General features: G+C 32.0%; 3 protein-coding genes and 1 pseudogene across 6 annotated transcripts; 2 read left to right on the top strand and 2 right to left on the bottom strand.

Annotated features, from left to right (window-relative positions):
* Nucleotides 1-4,832: 4,832 nt before the first annotated feature.
* Nucleotides 4,833-10,337, top strand: LOC107011314 (subtilisin-like protease SBT5.6). The gene is made up of 9 exons (XM_015210754.2): nucleotides 4,833-4,981; nucleotides 5,102-5,294; nucleotides 5,442-5,621; nucleotides 6,104-6,215; nucleotides 8,008-8,569; nucleotides 8,724-8,821; nucleotides 8,897-9,254; nucleotides 9,351-9,564; nucleotides 9,668-10,337. The coding sequence occupies exons 1-9, from the start codon at nucleotides 4,907-4,909 to the stop codon at nucleotides 10,201-10,203; spliced, it is 2,328 nt and encodes a 775-aa protein (XP_015066240.1). The 5' UTR covers nucleotides 4,833-4,906; the 3' UTR covers nucleotides 10,204-10,337.
* Nucleotides 10,338-10,449: 112 nt separating this feature from the next.
* Nucleotides 10,450-14,046, bottom strand: LOC107011316 (pentatricopeptide repeat-containing protein At4g18975, chloroplastic). 4 transcript variants are annotated; one of them, XM_015210755.2, is made up of 8 exons: nucleotides 13,859-14,046; nucleotides 13,152-13,269; nucleotides 12,910-13,017; nucleotides 12,751-12,830; nucleotides 12,449-12,542; nucleotides 12,177-12,320; nucleotides 11,252-11,464; nucleotides 10,450-11,074 (listed from the first exon to the last, which is right to left on the bottom strand). In XM_015210755.2, the coding sequence occupies exons 3-8, from the start codon at nucleotides 12,988-12,990 to the stop codon at nucleotides 10,889-10,891; spliced, it is 798 nt and encodes a 265-aa protein (XP_015066241.1). In that variant the 5' UTR covers nucleotides 12,991-13,017; nucleotides 13,152-13,269; nucleotides 13,859-14,046; the 3' UTR covers nucleotides 10,450-10,888. The 4 variants fall into 4 exon arrangements, with proteins under 4 accessions (XP_015066241.1, XP_027770422.1, XP_015066242.1 ...); XM_027914621.1 differs by having other exon boundaries at nucleotides 12,910-13,044; nucleotides 13,859-14,044; XM_015210756.2 differs by having other exon boundaries at nucleotides 12,910-13,005; nucleotides 13,859-14,044.
* LOC114076195 lies at nucleotides 11,968-12,064 on the bottom strand (annotated as a pseudogene).
* A 3,065-nt stretch (nucleotides 14,047-17,111) lies between the features above and the next one.
* On the top strand, nucleotides 17,112-20,681 carry LOC107010516 (subtilisin-like protease SBT5.6). The gene is made up of 8 exons (XM_015209804.2): nucleotides 17,112-17,524; nucleotides 17,652-17,828; nucleotides 18,232-18,343; nucleotides 18,426-18,990; nucleotides 19,092-19,189; nucleotides 19,267-19,606; nucleotides 19,704-19,917; nucleotides 20,001-20,681. Exons 1-8 carry the CDS (start codon nucleotides 17,230-17,232, stop codon nucleotides 20,519-20,521), a joined length of 2,322 nt encoding a protein of 773 aa, XP_015065290.1. The 5' UTR covers nucleotides 17,112-17,229; the 3' UTR covers nucleotides 20,522-20,681.
* Nucleotides 20,682-24,770: the final 4,089 nt, after the last annotated feature.

Genomic DNA, 24,770 nt, shown 5'->3' with positions numbered 1-24,770 from the left:
TGGTAGTGTGTTTCCTTCAAGGTAATTGTTCTTTCCAGAATTGGTTTTTGTGCACAGTGCATCTGACTGACTTATTTTCATAGAGATCTTGTCATAAACTCTGGAAGCATAAAATGCATTATTACTATATAAGTTGGTGAAGTGATTATACATTATAGTGATGTTTGTTTACCATGTAAGTGACTTTTTTGAAGAATAATTACTGGACTAGCTAGGTTCTTGTACTTGGTTAATTACAATGTGAAGCCTTCTGTCTTGACTTGAGATGACAAAAAGCATTGGATCCTAATTTCATGTTAGCATTCTCCCTTGTGTTAGTCTTGGTTTATGCACAAAGTATGACGGTTGAGAACTATAATACTACACAAGTACAATTTTCGGTGGAGACGTAAAAATATTAGGTGATTTCTTGCTATATGTTTAAGCCTTGGTAGATACGATTATTTGATATTTGTGCTGGTTGGAAGTGGTAGTGGGTACATGAAATTAGTCGAGATGCAAGATAAATGAGGATTACATGGAACAAAATTGATCACTTGAATCCTTGACTATTCAACTAGAACATGCTGTGTCAAATCAAATAAGATAATAAAAGAAGATTATGTCATGATCTAGTAAAAAATAATAATATGAGAAGCTATTATATCATTCAGCTTCAAACTGATGTGCTTTAGTAATTATGTCATGATCTTTTCATAATAATAATAATAAAAGATTATTGTTTCTAAATTTTTAAAATCAAAATTCACATTATATCAAAGGTGGATGGAAATGAATTTATGTATAAAATCTCCTAAAAATTGCAACAAATTATAGGCAACAATAACTAATTACAACACTAAAAATTTAAATTCTAGATCCGTCTCTATTTCTCGTATATACCTCTGACTTCTCTGAAATCGATGCATATATCACTTTCAAAAATCCAACTCAAATCATTCTAGTTTTAGAGGGAAAACTTTAATTGTAAAGTCAAATAGGCAAAACCTTAAAAAAGAAAAAGAAAAGGTGGACTTTCTCCTTCTTAATAAAACGCCAAACTAGTTAAGAACAAAAGTAGTGCAATTGGATGCTATAAAAATATGAAAGACATCTTTTTCCTAGAGTTGCATATCTTCACATTGAGAAAAAAATGTTGTTGTGACATTCTCTATAGAGCGTTGAAATTGAATTGCCAAAACTATATACAGAGGCGGAGTCAGAATTTGAAATTTATAATTTCTTAATTTCTAATCTTTTCAAGTTATTGAGTTCTAAATTAATAATTTGTACATATTCAATGAATTTTAAAGACAAATATAAGATTTGAAACAAAGTTACTGAATTCAAACGAACTCACATGACCCTAGCTCCACCCCTGCTTATATGTGGACATTATTATGTAGACTTGTGGAATTGCAGAAGAAGACACAAAGAAGATGTGAGTTTAAAATTAGAGTTGTGCACGCCTGGTCCTTTTTATAGCTACTTCCACTTTTGTTAGTTACACATAAAGTGTGGGTAGTGAGCTCCATTCTAGTTTTTTCTTCATACACCACTTACCCATACCCAATTTTTGTACCTTTGCTTCTTTATAGGGTGGGGAATCTACAAATAATTCCATCTTCTTTTCTTCTATATTTAAAATTCATTTCTATATCAGCTTACGCATGCTTTTGGTTACTCATACGTAATGGGTATTTGAAAATACACACAATTTAATAGGGAACATTATATCATATATTCAAGTGCTCAACATGGGTTGTGGTGTGCACTGATAGGAGTGAGTGTATCACCCTTAACGAGAGATTTCGGGATTTAGCTCCTGGATACGGAGAAAATAATCCTGTTGAGAGCACCACTCCCGAATGAACCCTGTAGTGCGCGATCCTGATTTAGTTGGAGCTCCAATATGGACTCCAGACACCGAGGAAGATAGGTTAAATAATGTCTAAATGAAATCTACTCACTAAGTTTGTGGATTGTCGACTTATTTAGCCTTATAAGTGAGGAATTTCGGTTTGAGCTTTGAACTTAAAGTTTTTTCTTGTTTCTCATTTGATGTTTGATATTTATATTAAAACACGATTAGATTAAATTTGAGATCGTGATCCATTTTAAAGATCGTTTCTAATAAGATTTTCTTCATTACTAGAATTTAAACCTGAGTTTCTTGATTTAAAGTGAAGACCCTACCATCCCCACCATAACATGTTGATAATCCACCCAGGCTTACTACATGAAAAGTAATACCTGCAATAGTTGAAACTTTACTATAGTCTCTTCTTGTAGGGTAAACACATAGCCTTTTCGATGAAGTTCATGATGTTTCTCTTTCCCCCTCTCATGAGTTACCTAGGAAATAAAATCTAAATGAAAAAGGGTTTCTTAATTTACTTGAAATTATGTCTAAGATAATTATATGATGCATCTTAAGAAAATAAAAAATGTAAAAAAAAAACAAACTAATTTATACTCCCTTAATATCAATTTACGTGACACTTTTCGCTATTCAAGAACTAATTTAAGTAATTTTAAAATTAAATTGAACTAAATTAACATAATATTTTAAAATTTAAATTTGCATATCGTAAGTTGTAATTCTGTCCATGTCATTAAAACATGAAAAAATATAATTTAAAATATTTTTTTATAGCTTTAATCCCAAAAGAATTTAAAAATACTCCATAAATTGGGACAAAAAAAATATACAAACGATTAGTGTTTTTGTTCTCCTATAACATATAGATTAATAGCTATTTAGATATATTCTAAGATACATAATGACAATTTTTCTTCAGTAATTGCTAATACTACCATTTTATTAAGAATCAAAAAGTGATTACGACATTTTGGCATAAATGCATATGTATTCAGATGGAATTGACAATTATCTTTTCACTTTCATAAACATGAAAAATAAATCTAAACTCAATTTTCTAAAGTCAAAATTTCCAATACAATTGACAATATAGTAAAGTACTATTATTATAATCTTCAATTAGAATATAGTGCAATTCATTTTGAGGTATACACCATAGTACGGTTCATCATTTTTTTTAGTTAATTTGCCTCATACATATTAAGTCCTTAAAGATGACGAAAATAAAATAAAATACCCTTAAATAAGATTAAGGGAATTACAATGTGTTTAATTAATACAACTAAAGCTAAAATATAAAATGGTAATATCTTTCTTTCAAATCATATTCAGTGAATATTTGGGTGCTTATAAGAAATTATAAATGTTTATTTGATGTTAAGATGACGCTACGAAGTTAGAACATTTTTACTAATAATAAGCTTTCACTTTTGACTTTACGTTACACATTTTTATCTTGGTCGTTATAAGATTTTAGTCTAAATATATTACATAGTGAAAACGTGAGTTTTTTAATTTAAAATTACATTGATTCTAAATATACCCGTATACAATATGACGAGACCTTTTTTTTTTGGAGGAAATTACGCAGATAAGTAAATATATTAATTAATTAGCTAGCATAGTTATAGTTATAGTTTGAATTAATTAAGCAACTTATTTTTTAGCTCGACCTCAAATCATATACGTATACAAATAGAAAATATACGTAACATATACAATTGTATAGCATCTATACAAACTATTTGTCTCCTCTCTGCTTTCTCTCGCTCACCTCTCTCTTGCTTCTCCCAATCTCGATCACTCTCTCTTTCCTCTAACATGTAACTATGAATTATAATTAACAACCTATAATTATGAAAATTAAATTATTTTTAATATTTATTTTCGAAATTTCTTAAATAATATAATCAATAATATACCACATACATCTCACAAATTTTCAAAACTAAAATTATGAAATAATTGCAATTTCAACCACATATCGTGCCTTTCCCTATCACTCTTTAACTTTGTTTAAAAAAGGAAAAGAAAGAAAATAAAAGTTACGCTTGGTCATTTAAACAGGGACAGATAAATATAACTTTGTACCAGAAAAAAATATTTTTACATGAATACATTTAATTTTCATTTGTTTATTTTGATTAAAATACATTAGTTGTAGAATTATAATTCAAACAGTCTCTCTTTTAATTTGGATTTTCTCTTATTATTCATCATATCCGAAATTGTTTAACTCAAACCAAAAAAGAATAAGATTAAATTTTAGGTTTAGCAAACATAAAAATTATATTAGCGCTTCATAGCTAAAGTTTTGCTATTTGCGCTTTGCTATGAAGCGTCAAATTTGTATAAAAAACGCAAGCAACTTTGATTTGTATAAAAATCGCAGACATCTAATTTGTATAAGTCACAATAATTTGTATAATAGAATGTCTGCGTTTACGAAAATTGCGTTTATATATGTCTTTGTGTTTGTATATCTGCATAAAATTTGAATTTGTGCGTGTACAATTGAATAGAGTTAAAACAGTTGTATTTGTATATCAAATTTCTCTTGTTTTATACAAACACAAATTATACATTGTGTTTGTATAAAGCGAGAATGAGAAAACAACAAAAGATAAGCGAGCGAGATCAAGGAGCGAGATCAAGGAGAGTAACGAGCCAAATTTCTGGGGAGAGAGGAGAATGACAAAATGTTTATACGGATTAAAATTAAATAAAACTGTGATCATAATATTTAATTTAAATTAATAGTTTGCTATTTTATATAATTTTCCCCTATTTAAATTAACCTTATACTTATCATGTTACTGACCAAATTACCCTTTTAGATAGAGATTCTCTAGGTCCACAAGAGGTCTAAAAAAGACAATTTTATTGGAAGTAAATTAAAGAGGATAGAAATATTCACTCAATTCCAACCAAGATTCTACAATCCTTTTTTCTTTTTTCTTTTTGGTTATAAATATCCTTTTATTTTGCATATAACACTTAACACTATTCATACAATACACAAATCATTGTATTTTTGTTAAAAATATGAATTCATTTTCCACACTCTCATTTCTTCTTCTCCTTGTGCTTCCTCTCTTGGCTTCATGTCATGAAAAACAGGTACTACTATATTTAATCATTCTCATTTCTCATTAATTAATTCTTTCTTTATAATCTCTAGTTATGTTAATTATTATTAATTTTTTAAATTATTAATAGTTTTTTTTTATGGTGTTGAAGGTTTATATAGTGTATTTTGGAGGGCATAATGGGGAGAAAGCATTGCATGAGATTGAAGAAAACCATCACTCATATTTATTATCAGTAAAAGATAATGAAGAAGAAGCCAAATCTTCTCTCATTTATAGTTATAAACACAGCATCAATGGATTTGCCGCACTTCTCACCCCTCATCAAGCCTCTAAGTTATCTGGTATGCAGTGACAGAATCAGAATTTTTCATTAAAAAGAGTCAAAATAAACATATACATGAGTCGAAGATCGATATTATCTAACATCTCTTACTTATCTATAAAGTGTTACGATATTAATCTGATAGTGTAAAAATTCTTTTAAACAGAATTGGAAGAAGTGGTATCGGTGTATAAAAGTGAGCCAAGAAAATATAGTTTGCATACAACAAGGTCATGGGAATTTTCTGGAGTGGAAGAGTCAGTAGCACCAAATTATTTGAACAAAGATGACTTGCTATTGAAAGCCAGATATGGAAAAAATATCATTATTGGAGTTCTTGATAGCGGTACATTTTATTTATTTATTTACTATACTTATTTGGTTACCATTATTAATGAATTCCCCTTTTGTTCAAAATTTAAATGTATTTCCAATATGGACACACAATATAATTAACGTGTAATTACAGTTTCTCTTATTTGTTATTTATTTAGAAAAGACCTTGTATAACACGTGACTTTGTTCAAACAACTTAACCTATTATTAAAAAATTCATCTTTTTTTAGTGGTCTAGACGACAGAGGTAGATTCAGAATTTGAATTCTAAAGTTTAATCTTTATTGAGTTCTAGACTGATAGTTTATATATATTAAACACGAAATTTGGACCAAAGGTCTATCGATCTCTCCTACTTGGAATTTAGAAGCTTCATTCATGTAATTTCTCATACAATCACTAAACTGATTATTAACGTAGAAAAGTGTTTTTGAGTTAATAACTATCAGTTGAATGACGGTGACGAATGTTGTTGGATGATGCACTATATAGGGCTATGGCCAGAATCTAAGAGCTTTAGTGATGAAGGGATTGGACCAATACCAAAGTCATGGAAAGGAATCTGCCAATCTGGAGATGCTTTCAACTCTTCAAACTGTAATAAGTGAGTCTTAAATATTCCTATCTTTTTTTTTTTCCTTTTTTGCCTTATCCATTTATTTTTATCTCCATGATGTGATAGTATACCTATTTTGCAATCATTAATAGCCAATCTTGGGTAAGAAAATCTTCAGGTGCTCAATAAACCCAACAACCAAACATTTTTTTTGTTTGTTGGTGTGTGTAAGGTGAGAAATTTCAGTTAAACATAAAATAATTTACTTTACTATATATACATAACACATCTTTATTTTGTTCAATATAGCAAATTGTTTCGTTAAGGTATAGTTACCAATATATACCATCAATATATACTAAACGTTATGTATTTGTAAAAACTAGATGATGAAATGATAATTATTCTTATATAATTTCATTATTAGGCTATAGGAACCTATCGTCAAGTTATATATCACATCATGCTTAGATTAATTTTTGGCACTTGTCTATTGTCTCTTATACATTGACCTAACGTTGAATTAATTATTACGTTTAGACGTGCATAAATTATAAGTTTGGTAAAAGAGGTCAATTTACAAGGGTTCTGGAACTTGCCTTTTTTTGTCTTCTATAGTTTATAAAAGCAATTAAAAATAAGAAAAATAAACATATTATAATTAGTATGTGTTACTTATAAAAAATTGTAATTCTCTAATTGGTTGAAGAGATTTTTTTTTTTAATTGGACAGGACCCATTGGGTCTCCATGCCTGTCATTTGGTTACCTTTTGATATCAGTGTAATAATTCGAGTGTTTGTCTATTTCAATCAAAACAAAACAAGTTACGCTGACAAATTGCTAATTGTTTTTTGGATTATTGCTTTGCCATCTTGTGAACTTTGTAGCCTTCCAATGCCTCTAGTGTGCAGTACTATTACTTTGTTGTTTTGTTTGCATAGCTGCATGTGTTGTTGATGATATATGGAGTCCACAATGAAATTTTAGTTGCACGTACGTATATTCTCATTAGTTGGATTTGAACCTTCGCTGATGAGGTGAAAGTTCAGACAGCCAATATAAACTACTAATTATACCTCTGTTTGTTAGTTGTATAAAGAGGCAAAAATGTGTTTCTTTTTTTACTTTTTACGTTTAAAATCATAAAATTTAAAATATTTTTTTTACTTTTTTGAATTTCGAGTCAAGTAAAAATAAGTCAAATAAATCGTAAAGGAGTTTCTTCAAAAGTATATGACCATGCTACCATATGGTACCCAAAAAAAAAAGATTTTGTATACCTTTTCACTAGATTGTGTGGTTCACTCATTCATTTTCTTCTTTTCTTTAGAAGAGAATATATCTAATTCATGGTTATTGATAGGGGTGAGAGAGGGTTGGGATGTGTGAATCATGTCCTTGTATATCTTATCTAATCATATGAGACATTTACTGCGAGTTCAACTAAATTCATTTTTTTCGTAGGGTGGGGGTCTTGTCAACTTTTTTTCCTAAAGAACCGTTGACTAGCTAGCTAATTGAACTAGTGCACGTCCTATATCTAGCAATATACTGAAAATCATGCTTTTCGAACTGTCACAATACCCCGTCTTCCAAATAGAGAATGGGGAGAAAGACGGAAGACCTTTATTGACATTATCTTTCCTCCAACTTGTTTTTGCCTTGCAAGATAACGTCTTGTTCTTGCGAATAAATTTTAAAATGTTTATATGTTGTAAGAGTGTACACTTATTCTTAACTTACTGACTCTAAATCATAAATTTGCGTTTCTTAATCATGTAAGATATGAGAACTTTAATATTTGTTATACTATGCCTACTTTGGGACTTCTTTTGCAGGAAAATAATTGGAGCTAGGTACTATATAAAAGGTTATGAACAATTTTATGGCCCTCTAAACAGAACCTTAGATTATCTGTCTCCAAGAGACAAAGATGGACATGGAACTCATACATCATCAACAGCAGGAGGTAAAAAGGTTCCAAATGCCTCTGCCATTGGTGGCTTTGCATCTGGCACCGCCTCGGGTGGGGCCCCGCTCGCACGGCTTGCAATGTACAAAGTTTGTTGGGCTATTCCAAGGGAGGGGAAAGAAGATGGGAACACTTGCTTTGATGAAGACATGTTAGCAGCACTGGATGATGCTATTGCAGATGGTGTTGATGTTATTAGTATATCCATTGGAACAAAACAGCCTCAGCCTTTTGATCAGGACAGCATTGCAATTGGAGCACTTCATGCCATGAAGAAGAATATAGTTGTATCTTGTAGTGCTGGAAATTCAGGGCCTGCACCTTCTACATTGTCTAATACAGCTCCTTGGATTATCACTGTTGGTGCTAGCAGTGTTGACAGGAAATTTTTGTCACCAATTGTACTAGGAAATGGCAAGAAATTCATGGTAGGCCGAAACTATTACACGCGTAACACAAGAAAACATGATAATCAATTCAATTTTCGACTACTCTTTCATTTAAAACAATTAAACTCTAGGATTAGAACATGTTTCCTAAATTGAAGCCGTTCTTCGTTTTGTATGTTGTGCATGAAATCAGGGACAAACAGTTACACCTTACAAGCTGAAGAAGAAGATGTATCCTCTAGTTTATGCAGGAGAAGTGATCAACACTAACGTAACCAAAGATTTAGCAGGGTACCCTCCTTCCTTCCTTCCAAGTTTCAATATTTTTCAGGTGATTATATCTGAACTTTTGCAAAAACATTTCAGGCAATGTTTACCAGGTTCTCTTTCGCCGGAAAAGGCCAAGGGGAAAATAGTAATGTGCTTGAGAGGGAATGGGACAAGAGTAGGAAAAGGCGGAGAGGTGAAAAGGGCAGGAGGAATTGGTTACATACTAGAAAATAGTAAAGCAAATGGGGCTGAGTTAGCAGCAGATGCTCATCTTCTTCCAGCCACAGCAGTGGACTATAAAAGTGGAGTTCAGATTCTCAACTACATCAGTTCTACAAAGTCCCCTGTAGCTTATATAATCCCAGCTAAAACAGTTTTGCATGCTAAACCAGCACCTTACATGGCTTCATTCACTAGTAGAGGTCCAAGTGCAGTTGCACCGGATATCCTCAAGGTCAGAATTTACACAAGAAACTAAAAGATATTTACCTGATTCGTGATATATGCATTGTCTTCTAAACAAAATTCTCATTTTGTGCTCTTTCCACAGCCGGATATCACGGCACCAGGGCTGAATATATTGGCAGCATGGAGTGGAGGATCATCCCCTACGAAGCTAGATATTGACAACCGTGTAGTAGAGTATAACATACTCTCAGGTACTTCCATGTCTTGCCCTCATGTTGGTGGCGCCGCAGCACTTTTGAAGGCTATACATCCCACTTGGAGCAGTGCTGCAATAAGATCTGCTCTGATAACTTCAGGTACCTTTAACTGCCCCTGAAATTTGTCAGGGGCTAGAAGTTGAACTCTTCTTTTGTCTATAAGTTTCCACACTATACTGATTTAATCAATGTATGATTTCAGCTGAATTACAAAATAATGTCGGTGAGCAAATATCTGATGCATCGGGGAAGCCAGCAGATCCATTCCAGTTCGGAGGAGGGCATTTCAGGCCATCAAAGGCAGCAGATCCTGGACTTGTCTACGATGCTTCCTACCAAGACTATCTTCTCTTCCTTTGTGCCTCTGGTGTTAAGGATCTTGACAAATCCTTCAAGTGTCCTAAGAAGTCACATTCGCCTAGAGACCTGAATTACCCGTCTCTGGCTATTCCAAATCTCAATGGCACTGTGACTGCTAGAAGAAGATTGACAAATGTTGGTGCACCAAAGAGCGTTTACTTTGCCAGTGTCAAACCTCCGTTGGGATTCTCTGTTGAGATTTCACCACCCGTTTTGTCTTTTAACCACGTTGGCTCCAAGAAAACGTTCACTATCACAGTGAAAGCTCACCGTGACATGATGCATAGAATTCCGAAAGATCAGTATGTGTTTGGATGGTATTCCTGGAATGATGGAATCCATAATGTTAGGAGTCCAATTGCCGTAAAATTGGCATAAGTACTCAAAAACCCATAGCAGTATAGGGATATATAGTGCTCTGTTTTCCCTCAATTGGTGCACATAACTTTACTTTAGTTACATCTGAAGCAAAGATATCTTGCTAGAGAATAAATCAGTGCATTTCTCATTTCTATCCTAATGAAATCTCAGTATGAACTTGCTTCCCTGGCGTTATACTCATCCCTGCAGTAGATTTTTGAGAACGTAAACATGGAAAAAAGGTGTCACGAGCTGACGAGAAAATTGAAATTCAAGATTTGATTGACTACATGAATACTTTATAAACCATTATAGTTGAATGGAACATCTCTGTACAAGAAATTTAGATACAAACATGTTAAGACAAACAAAACCAAAACCAACCTTTGTACTGAAAACCCCAATGATATAAGCATAACGGGGAAACTCTCTCACTATAAGGTGTAGTATGGTTTGTAGTCTTGCTTCCACACAAGAAATCAACTGAGATGAGGTTACACTTTCATCAATCTTGTGGACTTCTAGTTATTTCTTGTATAATCAGCCAAGTAGAGTCTTTGTATTCAATACACAATCTCACCGAGGGATATATCAACACACCTATAGCAACTTGGATTTTATCTGACGAGTATTTTCCAGTATGTATAATATCAACCAAGTACATACTACTCTTCCCCACCCATGCAAGGAATAGCACTTCTATTCATTCCATATCTCTTCTCACTCTTGCTCTTTCACCGTTGAAATGGACATATTTCCATCTGCTTTGATACTTTTTGAGAACCAGTTTTTGGTTATCTTCTTGGCCCAACATCTGGAAGGCTCTTGCAACTCTTCTAACTGTATCTTCGTCTGGTTTTACCCCTAACTCCTCCATGTCTGCAAACACCTGAATTTTCAAAAAGCATGCTTCAAAAATAGAATCAAACTTCCGACAGTTGAGGAAATCCATTATGAAAGACAGAAGTGAGGATAATCCACAGCATCATGCTGTTCTGCAGAGAGGGAACTGAACAACCAGTTATACTTGGACCAATTTTGGAAAAATGCAAAAAATTTCATTTACCTCAACTATCTTGTCTGGCACATGATGATGATCATATAATGAAATCATCCTGGAGAAGAGCCGTTTCGAAACAGACCGTGTGCTTGTATGCAAAATCATATTCCATAACGTTTCTGCTTCATCTACCCTGTTGTCCATATCAAATGCTAGTAGAAGTGCATCATAGGTTGCCATTGTTGCACCTTGACCTTTGCTCAACATCCACTTAGCTACCTAAGCATAGTGTTAAAGAGCAAGTATTATTTAGTGAGAATGGCTATTCTGAAATACTTCAGCACATAATCAAACTAGTCACCATGATCTGTCTAACAATTAAGATTCAATTATACTCAATTACACGAACCTCTCTTTCCTACCAAGCCGATTTAAACATGCCCCAACAATCCAGAGGAGTAGAACAAAATCTCAGTATCACCAAGTTCAGTTTCTACTTCCATGTAGCCAGTAGTCAATACATTCAAATGATACTTGTCGAGTAGATTATGAACTACAACTACATCAAGGAAGATGAAAAATTGACTTTGATTGAGTAATGACGAGATAATCCACACAACTGGGAAAATTAAAAGTGCAACCGCATCAGAGTTTTTTTGTCTTGCAATGGAAAAACAAAAGAACCTGAAGCAGAGCCATCTTGTACTTGGTCAATTTGAGTAGTTGAGTATGATACTTATGAAGTTAAAACAAGGCTTCTAATGTCATAGCTTGTTAACAAATGATATTTTTTTTTTAACTCTTGGTTTCCTGTCTCCTTAGAAATCAAGGATACAGTGGTACGAGCCTATAGAACAGATCCTGTTCAAGTAAGGTCGTTGTTAAGAAATGATATTTATCACTACATTGCTTCAGAATTTATCAAGGCAAAATGCTATCAAATATACCACCCATGCTAAAAATAACAAAATAAAGTTCTCATGCGTCGTACTTGAATCACTCGTTTCCACAGCCGTTGTTGCCTTAAGATTCTTAGAGCCTTAGCAGCTGCAATCAATGGAAACTCTGTTTCCCATGCAATCCATTTATCTAATGCACCATAAACAGACTCTTTCTCATTTGGAAGTCCAGAAATCTGTCCATTTACATATCACAAAGAAACAGAAGGCAACGTCAAAATACGTCTACTTCAGGTATACGAGAAAACATACCTTTCAGTGTACAAACTATAGTAATTAGCCAGAGTAATTTGAAAAGACTTACAACCCGAACAAGATTCAGCGCTTTTTGTCCAGATCCAGCAGATTCTCTTTTCTTCCATAAGTGATGTTCTACTTTTCCAGCCTTCTGAACTTTCCTGCATCCACAATTCCACACCGAGGATAATTAGTTTAGAGAAGAAAAAAAAACATTTAACATGAAATTCAGCTTGACATAATGCTACATAGAATATAATCAATTACTTCAAGAAAATGAGTATCTGATATCAAATTGACCAACCGATACAGACACATGAAAAATGACTCGGTGTTCAAGCAAATGTGTTAATGGGTAGCATTACTTACTTCTGATCAGCAGCATCAGAGATAGTAAGAGAAAGTTCACCCTGCTTCTTGGAATGTTTAAGAGCAGAGGATACATTTAACTGCATATGATAGCAGAACCTTAGACACTGAGCAATAATCAGTATCAAAAATAGTCAAAAAGGAGCATCTCACTCCAACCTTATCCGATAACCCGGTTGAGTTTATTCCCTTTAGCAAAATGTTGCAACTGAAGAAGTGAAATTGTAGAGAACCTCCCATTCTAGCACAGCAGTTCTAAAATAAATTCTTCCCAAATATACACATCAGGGGACTCTCATAAGCAAGAATGGTTCTTAAAGAAGCAAATTATAAAATTTGTAACTCAAAACTATTAGCATTAACTGACTTATATGTAAAAAGAAAATACCAATATGTATTACCAGTTTCTGCAAGAATGATGGATAATTAGGGATAGCTGAATAACTTGCTTGTGGAGCCAAACCTTGTATTGAAGCAGATAAGGGTCAAAGGACGGGCCTATTATCCCAAGTTTCGAAGCTGCATGAGCCCATATTTTTATCATTAAGAAAACAAGATAACAGAAAAACTGAAAACTGAATCTATGCAGCAGAAAGTTATCATCTATAGTGTTTTCAAATTTTAGCTTCTGTCTTTCATATAATCTAAAAATTGAGAAGAAAAACCATAGATAATAGCAAGCAACCATAAATTCTTAAAAGCTCATCTATGGCTGCAATCCTTTTCTTTCCTCAATTGTTAATTTTACTTTTTTGTTCAAACCTTGCTAAGGTCTGCAACACTCTACCCTCCCCAATGAGATTACACTGGGTATGTTGTTATTTTCTGGTTACAACTGTGGCTATAACGATTAAGAGGCAAGATAAATGTAATTACCTCAACTTAATGACAAAAAAAAGCTGATAATTATACTACTCAGACAGCCATTAAGCTCAAATACTTGATTCAGTTTCTCACTTCAATATAATAACAATGAGATATATATCAATTGTAAGGAAAAATACAGAGTCTTTGCTACATAAATAAAGTAAGTGGGAAGATAAACTCAGCATCATTCAGAGATTAACTTCATTAATAAAAGGGATAGGAGAAAAAAGCGGGAACGTACAATTCCATTTCTCAGTAGAAACTGCTCGGAATAAATTGGCCGGAGAAAGAAACTGGGTGAAGAAAGTGGCGGCCGGCGTAGAGTTGTGGTGGTTCGACGGATTAGACCGGAGAAGCAGCTCTATCGTCCTTTCAAATTGGCGGGTCAGAATGATTCGGAGTTTGAGATCCGAATTTGAATTATTTGGGCTGCCATTGTTCCAAGGAATTGGGCTTATAAGCTCTAATATATGCCCAACCCTTGCAGCCCACTGGTTCTTATTTTTCTTTTTCTTTTTTTGAAAAAAAATATAGGGGAAATTATATATAATGACAAATTAATAAATCAAATTAAATGCTATAACCACATTTTGATTTAATTGTGTCATGTAGAAAACTGTTTGTCAGTCGCCTCTCTCCCTCAAACTCTCGCTCGCCACTCTCCCTCTCGCTTTTATACAAACACAAATGTATAAAATGTGTTTGTGTTTATATAAAGCGAGAAAAAATTATATATATATATTCGTTCCTCTCTCTCCCCTCTCCAGATCTCGCTCGCCACACTCGCTTCTATCGCTTATACAAACAGAAACAAAATATATAGATTGTGTTTCTGTTTGTATAAAGCGAGAGAAAAATTGTATACACATGCAAATACATATATCTTTTTCCTATATGCTTATTTCTTCTGTCCAATTTTCTTGGGTCTTGCTCTCTTTCTTGTTTTATACATACACAAATTACATAATTATTTTGTATACAACTACTTTCTTTGGTATATGTATAGCGAATTGTACGATTGGTTTCTTTGTATATGTATAACGAATTATACAACTGTTTTTTTGTATATGTATCGCTAAATATACATATTTATGTTTACTATGTAACGCAATTAAACAAACTTTGCTATAGTATACAAATATGAATTTTATGTTTGGTATATGTGAAAATTGCTCAAAAATATATCATGCTTTTAATTTGTTTGAAAGGATCTTTTCATTTTTTTATTTATATTAAGATATGTTTTAACTTTTAAGAAAAGAAAAACAATTTTACTCCTAATTCAAAAGGTAATTTTCTCTTCTATTTACTTCAAAAATTTGATTCTTTGAATAATACGATAGATAGTTAAGACTTTAATTTGATCACTTTGTGGATAAATTTTCTTTCCGTTTTGAATTGTCCAACGACCTGGTAAATGTAATTAAATTGTATATACTTAGTCGTTATATCCTTTTTTTTTTAAAAAAAATAATATATATATATATATATAATTATAGTGTATGAATAATTTTGTTCATTAAAAATAGACAAATGAGAAGGAAATACGAGCCTCATATTGCTACTAAGCCACATTTTTAGATGCATAATATATAAATTTATAAAGTTTATAGAACGCGTTAATTACTGCATGTAATTATAATGATAGACTAAATAATTGACACGCTTTTAAATTTTCTTAAAATATTTTAAACTATCAATTGAGTTAACATATAATTTCCCAATATCTTGCTGATGCATAATGGTTGATATTTGTAAAATACTTAATCAATGACCAGTCTTCCTTTACTATCTTTTTCCATCTTTCAATTCTTTTCATTTATTTTACGATACGTATTCTAATATAATTTATGCATTGTCATTGTCACTCGCTAATTCAGTTTTTTTGTCTTTACCACGTAAAATATTTAAATTATCTAAACATATTTATATCTCGATTCTCGAAACATCAAAAGTAAACATTTTTCTTCTGAAAAATCAATGGATGTGAGCCTTCTGCGTGAGATTTGATGATAATCAACTTCTTAGCAAGCGAAAAATGCGCCTAAAGAATGATTATTCTAATTGCTATGAAATTTAAATCATACAATTATATGATATTTGTGTTTATGGGGTGATGAGGGTGACATATATGTAATTTCGTTAGCTTTTTCTCGTCAAGTGACAATAAAAACTTTTAATTTACCCGTTTGACCAAGTCACATATATATATGAAAACCTTTTTTAATGAATTAAGGACCTTAGGATGTTTCATTTTTGTGTTATTAATAACATGAAAATGAAACATTATGTGGTGGTTAGTACTAATAACATGTAACGTGGTTTGACTATTAATCTCGCGTGGAGCCGCCAATATTATATATATCTTACTTAATTAGACGACCAACTGAAATTGACGTTCATTTTATTTTCTTAATTGATATATAGTTGTAGTAATATTTTTGTTTGGCAAGAGGGAAAAAAAATGCTACGAATAACTAAATCAATTCAAGTATAATTAGATTTTTGAATATCAAATTAAGTTAAATCAAATCACTAATCAGTTTTTTTTTTTTTAGATTTTGAACCTCCTAATTTTTTTTTTATAGCTTACCACTCTTTTGATTTAGCCAAAAGAAAATGAGTTGATCGTTTGACTTGTCTTTAACCCCTTTTCTATGAATTCAATTATTTGTCATGAATAATGAATTTTCAATTAACGATTTTATTTTTTTGGGGTACTAATATTATGCGGTGAACGTGGTTTGACTATATATATATGTAATATGTTTTTGGTCTCGCATGAACACGCTAATGTTTGTTATTTTCTTAATTGGGAGAGGACCAAAATAGCCCTGAAATATAGGTAGGTATATGTTGATTTTCGTCCTTTAAGATATTTTACTAGTTACTTTCACAATCCTCCAAATTTGTAAACTATAGTATCTTTAGTCCATATATTTAATATAATATATATCATGAGTTGATTAAATATAATATTAAATAGAAGTATATGCCAATATCATGAATAGGTACAATAAATTTAAAATATTAACTAACAAAAAGTTTCTTAACAAGCATCGAGCGTATGTAATAATCTTTGAAATTCTTGAAGAATCAATTTTTTTCTACTTTGTCGAGCGTATGTAATAACCGCATGAAAGAATCAACTTTTTTCTACTTTGAAATTTGAAGTTCAAATATTGACAGATCTTATGCTTAGATTTTAACGTGATTATTCTTACACTTTACATTTTTTTATCGTAAAGTCTAAATGCATATATCTAATTAAGTTGTGTATATGTATTTTGATTGGATCAACTAAAGTTGACGTGAATTTTCCCCTCATTTTCCTATTTAAAAGTTGCAAGTTACTATTTGCGTTACTAGACAGATAAATATAGACCAAGTTTCAGCTTGAGAAGAAATAGTCATAGTCCATTTCCCTTATATATAATTAGCTACTATTATAGACTCTTTCCATTCTAGTCGACGTATATATAAATTATCAAAACTTGTAAGATCATTAATTAATTACATGTAGTATTTATTATATTACAATCATATCACTATAAAAACCCCTTAATTAGAAAATTAACCCATACCAGACAAATCCAAACAAGCCATTCAAAAATGAAGAACCATCACATAATTGTATTTTTCTTAATTTCCCTCTTCCTAATTATGAAGCTTGGTAGATTTGTTTCATGTACTGAAGAATCAAAGGTATATGTAGTGTACCTTGGAGAACATAATGGAGACAAGACTTTGAAAGAAATTGAAGACCATCACTGTTCATTTATTCATTCTGTCAAGGGTACTACTACTTCTAAAGAAGATGTTAGAGCATCACTTGTTCATAGCTATAAAAATGTTATCAATGGCTTCTCCGCGGTGTTAACACCACAAGAAGTCGATATGATATCAGGTACAAACTTCAAAGACAGTACATATGAACGTTTATAGCTTAAGCAGTTAGACAGAACACGCGGTACCAAATTGCCTCATTTGTTTGTGGTCAGTGTAATATTTTTATTTTTATTTTTTCAAAACAGGGATGGAAGGGGTAGTGTCGGTATTTCACAGTGATCCATATGAAATAAGGCCTCATACTACAAGATCATGGGACTTTGTGAGCTTACTGGAAGGAACTTCACTGTTAAATTCTAGAGAAAAATTGCTGCAAAATGCAAGTTATGGAAAGGACATTATTGTTGGGGTTATGGACAGTGGTAACAGTTTTTCTCTTTTTTCTATTCATTTGAACAGTACTATGTACTTCTTATGCCTCAAAATTATACTTACTCTGTCATCTTTTTTTATTGGCATAATACATAAATACGCTATTTAACTTGGTTTCGAATCACATTTATGCCCTTCAACTTTGGGTGTGCACAAGTAGACACTTAAACTTGTATAAAGTTGAACAAATAGACACACATATCCTACATGTCATTTTTTGTCCTATGTGGTGTTTTACGTGTATTGTGTCAAGTAGGACTCATGTGTTTATTTATTTAAAAGTTGGATAGTTAAAGTGTATATTTGTACATTATGAAAGTTGGAGGTCAAAGTTAAAATTTGAAGCCAAGTTTAAGGTCTAATATATGTATTATGCCTTTTTTATTAATAAAGGGGTGTGGCCAGAATCTTCAAGTTTCAGTGATGAAGGAATGGAACCAGTTCCAAAATCATGGAAAGGGATTTGCCAAGAAGGTGTTGCCTTCAATGCCTCCCATTGCAATAGGTAATTAATTATCGCTATGTAATTAACTTATATACATTGACAGTATAAATGAAACACTTTTGTTTTTTTTCCCTTTCTCAAGGAAATTAATTGGAGCGCGATACTATTTGAAAGGTTACGAGGCAGCAGTTGGTCCTCTTAACGAGACAAGGGACTTTCGATCACCGAGAGATGTAGATGGTCATGGTACTCATACAGCAGGCACAGTGGGTGGTAGAAGAGTAGCAAATGCATCAGCTCTTGGTGGATTTGCAAAGGGTACAGCTATTGGAGGTGCCCCTAATGTTCGACTGGCCATTTATAAAGTATGTTGGCCAGTTCCAGATCAGAGTTTAGCTGACGGAAATGCATGTGCTACGGATGACATTCTTGCTGCTTTTGATGATGCTATAGCTGATGGGGTTCATGTACTCAGTATTTCTCTAGGGTCTCTACCTACATCAACCTATTATACAGAAAATCCTATTGCAATTGGATCTTTGCATGCCGTGAAGAAGAATATTGTAGTATCTTGTAGTGCTGGAAATGATGGTCCAACACCTTCAACTGTTGGAAATGTAGCGCCATGGGTTATCACAGTTGGTGCTAGTAGCATCGATCGAGTTTTTTCATCTCCAATTATGCTCGGAAATGGAATGATCGTTGAGGTGAGGATTGACTCACATTCACTTGTGATTTGCTATTCACCAATAGTAACTAATAGAATTAGAACACTTAATTTCTGTTCTTTTTATTTGTAAAAATATAGGGTCAAACAGTAACTCCAATAAGGAGGAGGAGATGGCATCCTTTGGTTTATGCAGGAGATGTAGAAATTAGAGGAACTACGGCAAGCAATACAACAGGGTAACATTCATTCTACTAGCAACTTTTTAATTATTTTAACCACTTAGAATAATGAAAACTAACTATCGAATATACAGAACATGTCTTCCTGGTACACTATCAAGAAATCTTGTGAGGGGAAAAGTTGTCCTCTGCGGAAATACAGGTATACAGGCATCAATGGAAGTGAAAAGAGCTGGAGGTGTTGCCGCTATTTTAGGAAATCCATTTAACGAGATTAAAGTCACCCCTTATCTGGATCCCACAACAGTTGTCTTTTCATATAGCCTAGCTACAATCCTGACATATATACGGACCGAAAAAAATCCAATGGCTACACTTGTTCCTGGAAATACATTGATCGGCACCAAACCAGCACCTGTCATGGCTTCTTTCACTTCCAAAGGACCAAATATTGTTGATCCCAACATTCTCAAGGTAATATATATTCGTGCCACAAAATGAGTATTTTACCGTCTGTTGGTGTATAGAAGTTAAACTTCTTTCTGAAGAATACTTTTACATTGAATTGCAGCCGGATATAACTGCTCCTGGATTTAACATACTAGCAGCGTGGAGCGAGGCATCATCTCCATTGAAAATGTCAGAGGATCGTCGGGTTGTTAAGTACAACATGCAGTCCGGAACATCCATGTCTTGCCCACATGTTTCTGGTGTAATTGCACTCTTAAAATCAGTTCATCCAGATTGGAGTAGTGCTGCAATCAGATCTGCTCTAATGACCACATGTAATTCTGTTTCTCTTCAAAAATTGAATTCCTTTTTGTACAGAATTTCTCACAGACATTTGTTCAATTTACTCTTGCTGCAGCAACAATCAATAATGTGGTTGGTCAGCCAATAAAAAATGCCACAGGGGATGATGCAAGCCCGTTCGAATACGGATCAGGACACTTCAGGCCATCAAGAGCAGTAGATCCTGGACTCATTTATGATGCTACATACACGGATTATCTTCTCTATCTATGCAGTCAAAACGTAAGCCTAGATTCATCGTTCAGTTGTCCTGAGAAAATACCTACGGCGAGTAACCTTAACTATCCATCCCTTGCAATAGCAAACATGAGAGGAGGATCTATGAGGAGCGTGACAAGAGTTGTTACAAATGTTGGAAAAGATAACTCGACTTACGTTTCAGGTGTGAGTTCACCTCCTGGATACGTTGTTGATATTGTTCCAAAGAGGTTACATTTCAGCAAATTGGGAGAGAAACACAGCTTCAACATAACAATTACTAGTGTTCAAAGAAGAAATGATTTTTCGTTTGGTTGGTACACATGGAGTGACGGAGTCCATGTAGTTCGAAGTCCAATTGCAGTATCCTCCGCGTAATTAAATCATGCAATTGTGAATTAATTAGTACACAAAAATAATTTTACTAATGTATATCTAGAGCATGATATTATGAAGTTCCCAACAAAACTTGTATCGTGTTATAAATCCATTAAATAAGTGGATAGTCCATAAAGTTAGTACATGAACAACCATTCATATTCACTAGGTTACATGAACCTTTTTGGATAAGTATGTATCTATTTATTATGATACTTAATATGGTGACCTTTGGAATGATTTCTCACTCTATAAATAGGGTTGTTCATTCACTATTGTAATATATACATATGAAACTTATATATACTTGAATAAAAGAAAGTCTTCTCCTACATCTATTTCTCTTGTCTTCTTCTTATAATCTTGATTTTACAACATATCGTATATTTTTTCATATAAATAAAAATATCATATTTCGTAGAACTATTAAAATAGTCTCAATATTAAATCAATAAAAATCATATAATAAGTTATTATAAAGCTATTGTGGTCGGTCTTGTTCACTCAATGTAGATGAAAAATTGCTTTTTATTAAACTTAAAGTAGTAGTAATTACATAATAAATTTGGTTGATAAAAATATGAATTTGATGAATATAAATGATAAAATAATAATTGATTGTAAAGTAATAATAAATTTTTATGTTGATGAGAATAATAAATTTTAAAAAGTAATGATATGTTAAATTTTGTTTTTACAGCTTACCTTGTTAGTGGTTCAAGAAACTCACTTTGGGTTTTAAAATTAATTACTAAAGGCAAGAGCTTAGATAATAAGGTGTGATTTTGGCAACAACATTAGATGAAAAAGTTATGCAAATTGGACGAATACAGTAGTAAGTACTCATGGTATGGGTGAATTTATTTTAGCGAATTGAAGGTCAAATAGGATTACCTAAAGGGTAAGGTGACCTATAACTTTATCTTGAATCAGCCTGAATATGATAATTAACTCGAGTTTGATATGATATGATTATAAATTGATCGAGAAAGTCGTATAAATTGCTTAAGTGATGAGTTCAGTAATTTGACACGATTGTGAGTATTAAATGGAGTAGTTAGGGTTTGATTTAATTGTGCTCCATAGCAAACGTTGGCCAAAGTTTGCCAGGCGCCTCTCTTCCAAAAATCTCGCTCGCCACTCTCCCATTCTCGCTCGCCACTCTCCCTCTGCTAGCCTCTCTCGCTCTATACACAGAAGTGTATAAATTCTGTTTTTGTTTTGTATAAAGCGAGAGAAATTGTATATACAAATGCAAAAACATATATCTTCGTGTTATACACTTAATTATACAATTTACAAACATTTTACTTCAATTCAATTGTAGACAAATGCAAATTTTATACAAATATTGCAGATAAAAAGGCCAACGAACTATACAATTGCGAATTATACAATTGCAGTGAAATACAATTTTCTCTAGCTTTATACAACAGAAGTGTATATATTGTGTTTCTATTATTGTATAAAGCGAGAGAAAAATATATATCTTCTTGCTATACACTTATAATTATGCAATATACATACTTTTTAATTCGATTCAATCGTATGCAAAACAAATTTTATAAAAATATTACAACGAAATAGGCAGCGAATTATACAATTGCAGTGAAATAGGATAGTGAATTATACAATTGCAGCGAAATAGGCCAGTGAATTATACAATTGTATATGTATAGCGAATTATACAGTTTTATGTTTGCTATGGAGCGCAATTATGCAAACTTTGCTACAGCATACAAATATAAATTTTTTGTTTGCTATATGTGAAAGTTGCCCTTAATTTTATCATAATTTGTGTTTTATAACTTTCATAATTTATACATGGTTTATAAAGTTGATGATTCATTGAAATGTTTTGAACTTGCATATGAGACAAGTCTTTTACTTGGTATAATACGAAAATAGTTATTTGAGATGAACTTGCTTTTATAAGACATGTTTATACATATTTGAGATATGATTACTATTATCGAAAGAGTTTAAATTTACTTGAGAAATAGTATTTTGACATATGTTTTAGGTTAAAGTTTTATATACTATGATTTGGTAAGAATTATAACATTTTGAATTATTTTTTTTAGTTTACAAAAAAAAGTATAAATGAGAGTAGATCTTTGATGAATTCCGTAGTTAACGGTGAGTTCGTTAGACCTGGCGCACCTTGTAGTTACAAATTACCGATATAAGTGGGAAGGTAGAACTACCATAGGTTTGCTTTGGGATTCATCCCTTTAGCGTCGGTTCTGTTCCTAAATTGGATCGTGACAATTTACATATGAAATAAATGATTAGTATATATAAACGTGTTTTAATAAAATATAAACTTGTGCGTCATTTTTTATATTTAAAATTTTCAAATCATAATTTTAAAAAAATATGAGATTCCATATGATGATATGAAATCATAAGATACAATCAGTATGAAATTACATATCTATATGTTAATCCCATCTCACAATTTCATATCTTAAAATAATATCTCGTGATCAAACGACCTAGTTAATTTGTGAATAGATTCTCTCTCTCTCTTGGTTTGTGATCCTATAAGAGTGCAGCAAGTAAAAGTCATACATGAATTTAATTCGACTACCTGGCGAGGATAATTAAATTAAGTATAATGAATTGTCATTTTTCTTTTTGATAATTATGGTATAATTCAAATAATTTTATTCACCTTAGTTAAAACAAATAAAAATATATCATGAAATGTATGCATCCCACCTTATTTACCGTTATTAGGTATCGAATGTATTTATTAGTTTTATATAATGCGTTAATTACATGTTATGATGGATTACATAATTGTCACGCTTTTAAATTTTCTTTAAATTTTTTTTAACCTATCAAACTCTCACATAATATTGTTCGACCCCTACGTTAACATATAGTTTTCCAATATCTTGTTAATGGATAATGGTTAATATTTGTAGAATACTTTAATTAATGACCAGTCTTCCTTTAGATATATTCAATTACTATCTTTTTCCATCTTGCAATTCTTTCATTTATTTTAGGAGACGTATTCTAATATAATTTATTTGTTATCATAACAACTCGCAACAGGTACAATGATAATCATGTTCTGCCTAAAATGCATATATTTAGTAATTATTTGCTTCATATTTTAATAATTTATTATTGTTTGGAGTATTAATTCTAATAATTGTATGCTTATATATGTTAGTGAACTTTGACGACTAACATAACAAAATCAACTCAATTCAAACTCAAACAATCAATATATATATTTTCCTAACTCGTAATTGAAATTACAAAAAAATTTAAGAACTAAAATAAATATTGAAGAACACAAGTAGAAGAAAAGGATGAGAAGCAGAACTCAAAGAAAGGGTTGCATAAAAAGTTCTTGGAAAAATTGTATATGATAGCAAACTATTAATTAAAATTAGTTTGATTTAATTGTACCCTATAGCAAACTATTATTTTTTTCGCCTCTCTCCCTGTTGGAATCTCGCTCGCCACTCTCGTTTTAGTTGCAGTCTCGCTTGCCTCTCTCGCTTTTATACAATACAAATGTATAAAATGCTTTTATGTTTTTATAAAGCGAGAGAAAATTGTATATATACATATATTTTCGTTTTCCTCTCTCCCCTATCCCAGATCTCGCTTGTTACTCTCACTCGCGTCTCTCACTTTATACAATACAAATGTAGACATTGCGTTTGTGTTTGTATAAAGCGAGAAAAAATTGTATATACAAATACAAATACATATATTTTGGTTCTATACACTTATAATTATAAAATACAATCTTTCCCTACCTAGTTTTCATGTCTTTCTCACTTTATATACACAAATTATACAATTGATGCTTTGTATATGTATAGCAACTAATACAATTGCTTTCTTTATATATGTATAACGAATTATACAACTGCTTTCTTTATATATGTATAGTGAAATATATATATTTATATTTTTTTTATAGAGCGCGATTATACAAATTATACCTATAGAATACAAATATAATTTTCATGTTTGTTATACGTGAAAGTTGCTTGTAGTTCTTTCTCATCTGTTGTCCTTTTAATTAGTTGCTAATTGGGCTATGTCTGAAATAAACCTTTGTGAAGGCCTTTTAATTTTGTTTTTTCTTTTCGGTCTAATAACTAGTCATGCGATATCCATATAGGTATCGACATTGCACCAAGACTCCTAGCTCATAACAATTAGTGAGTTTCGAGCTACAAGTGTATATATATATATATATATATATATATATATA

This window comes from Solanum pennellii, chromosome 2 (genome assembly GCF_001406875.1).
Source record: "Solanum pennellii chromosome 2, SPENNV200".
Lineage (NCBI taxonomy): Eukaryota > Viridiplantae > Streptophyta > Magnoliopsida > Solanales > Solanaceae > Solanum > Solanum pennellii.
This window is presented reverse-complemented; position numbering and strand designations above follow the sequence as displayed.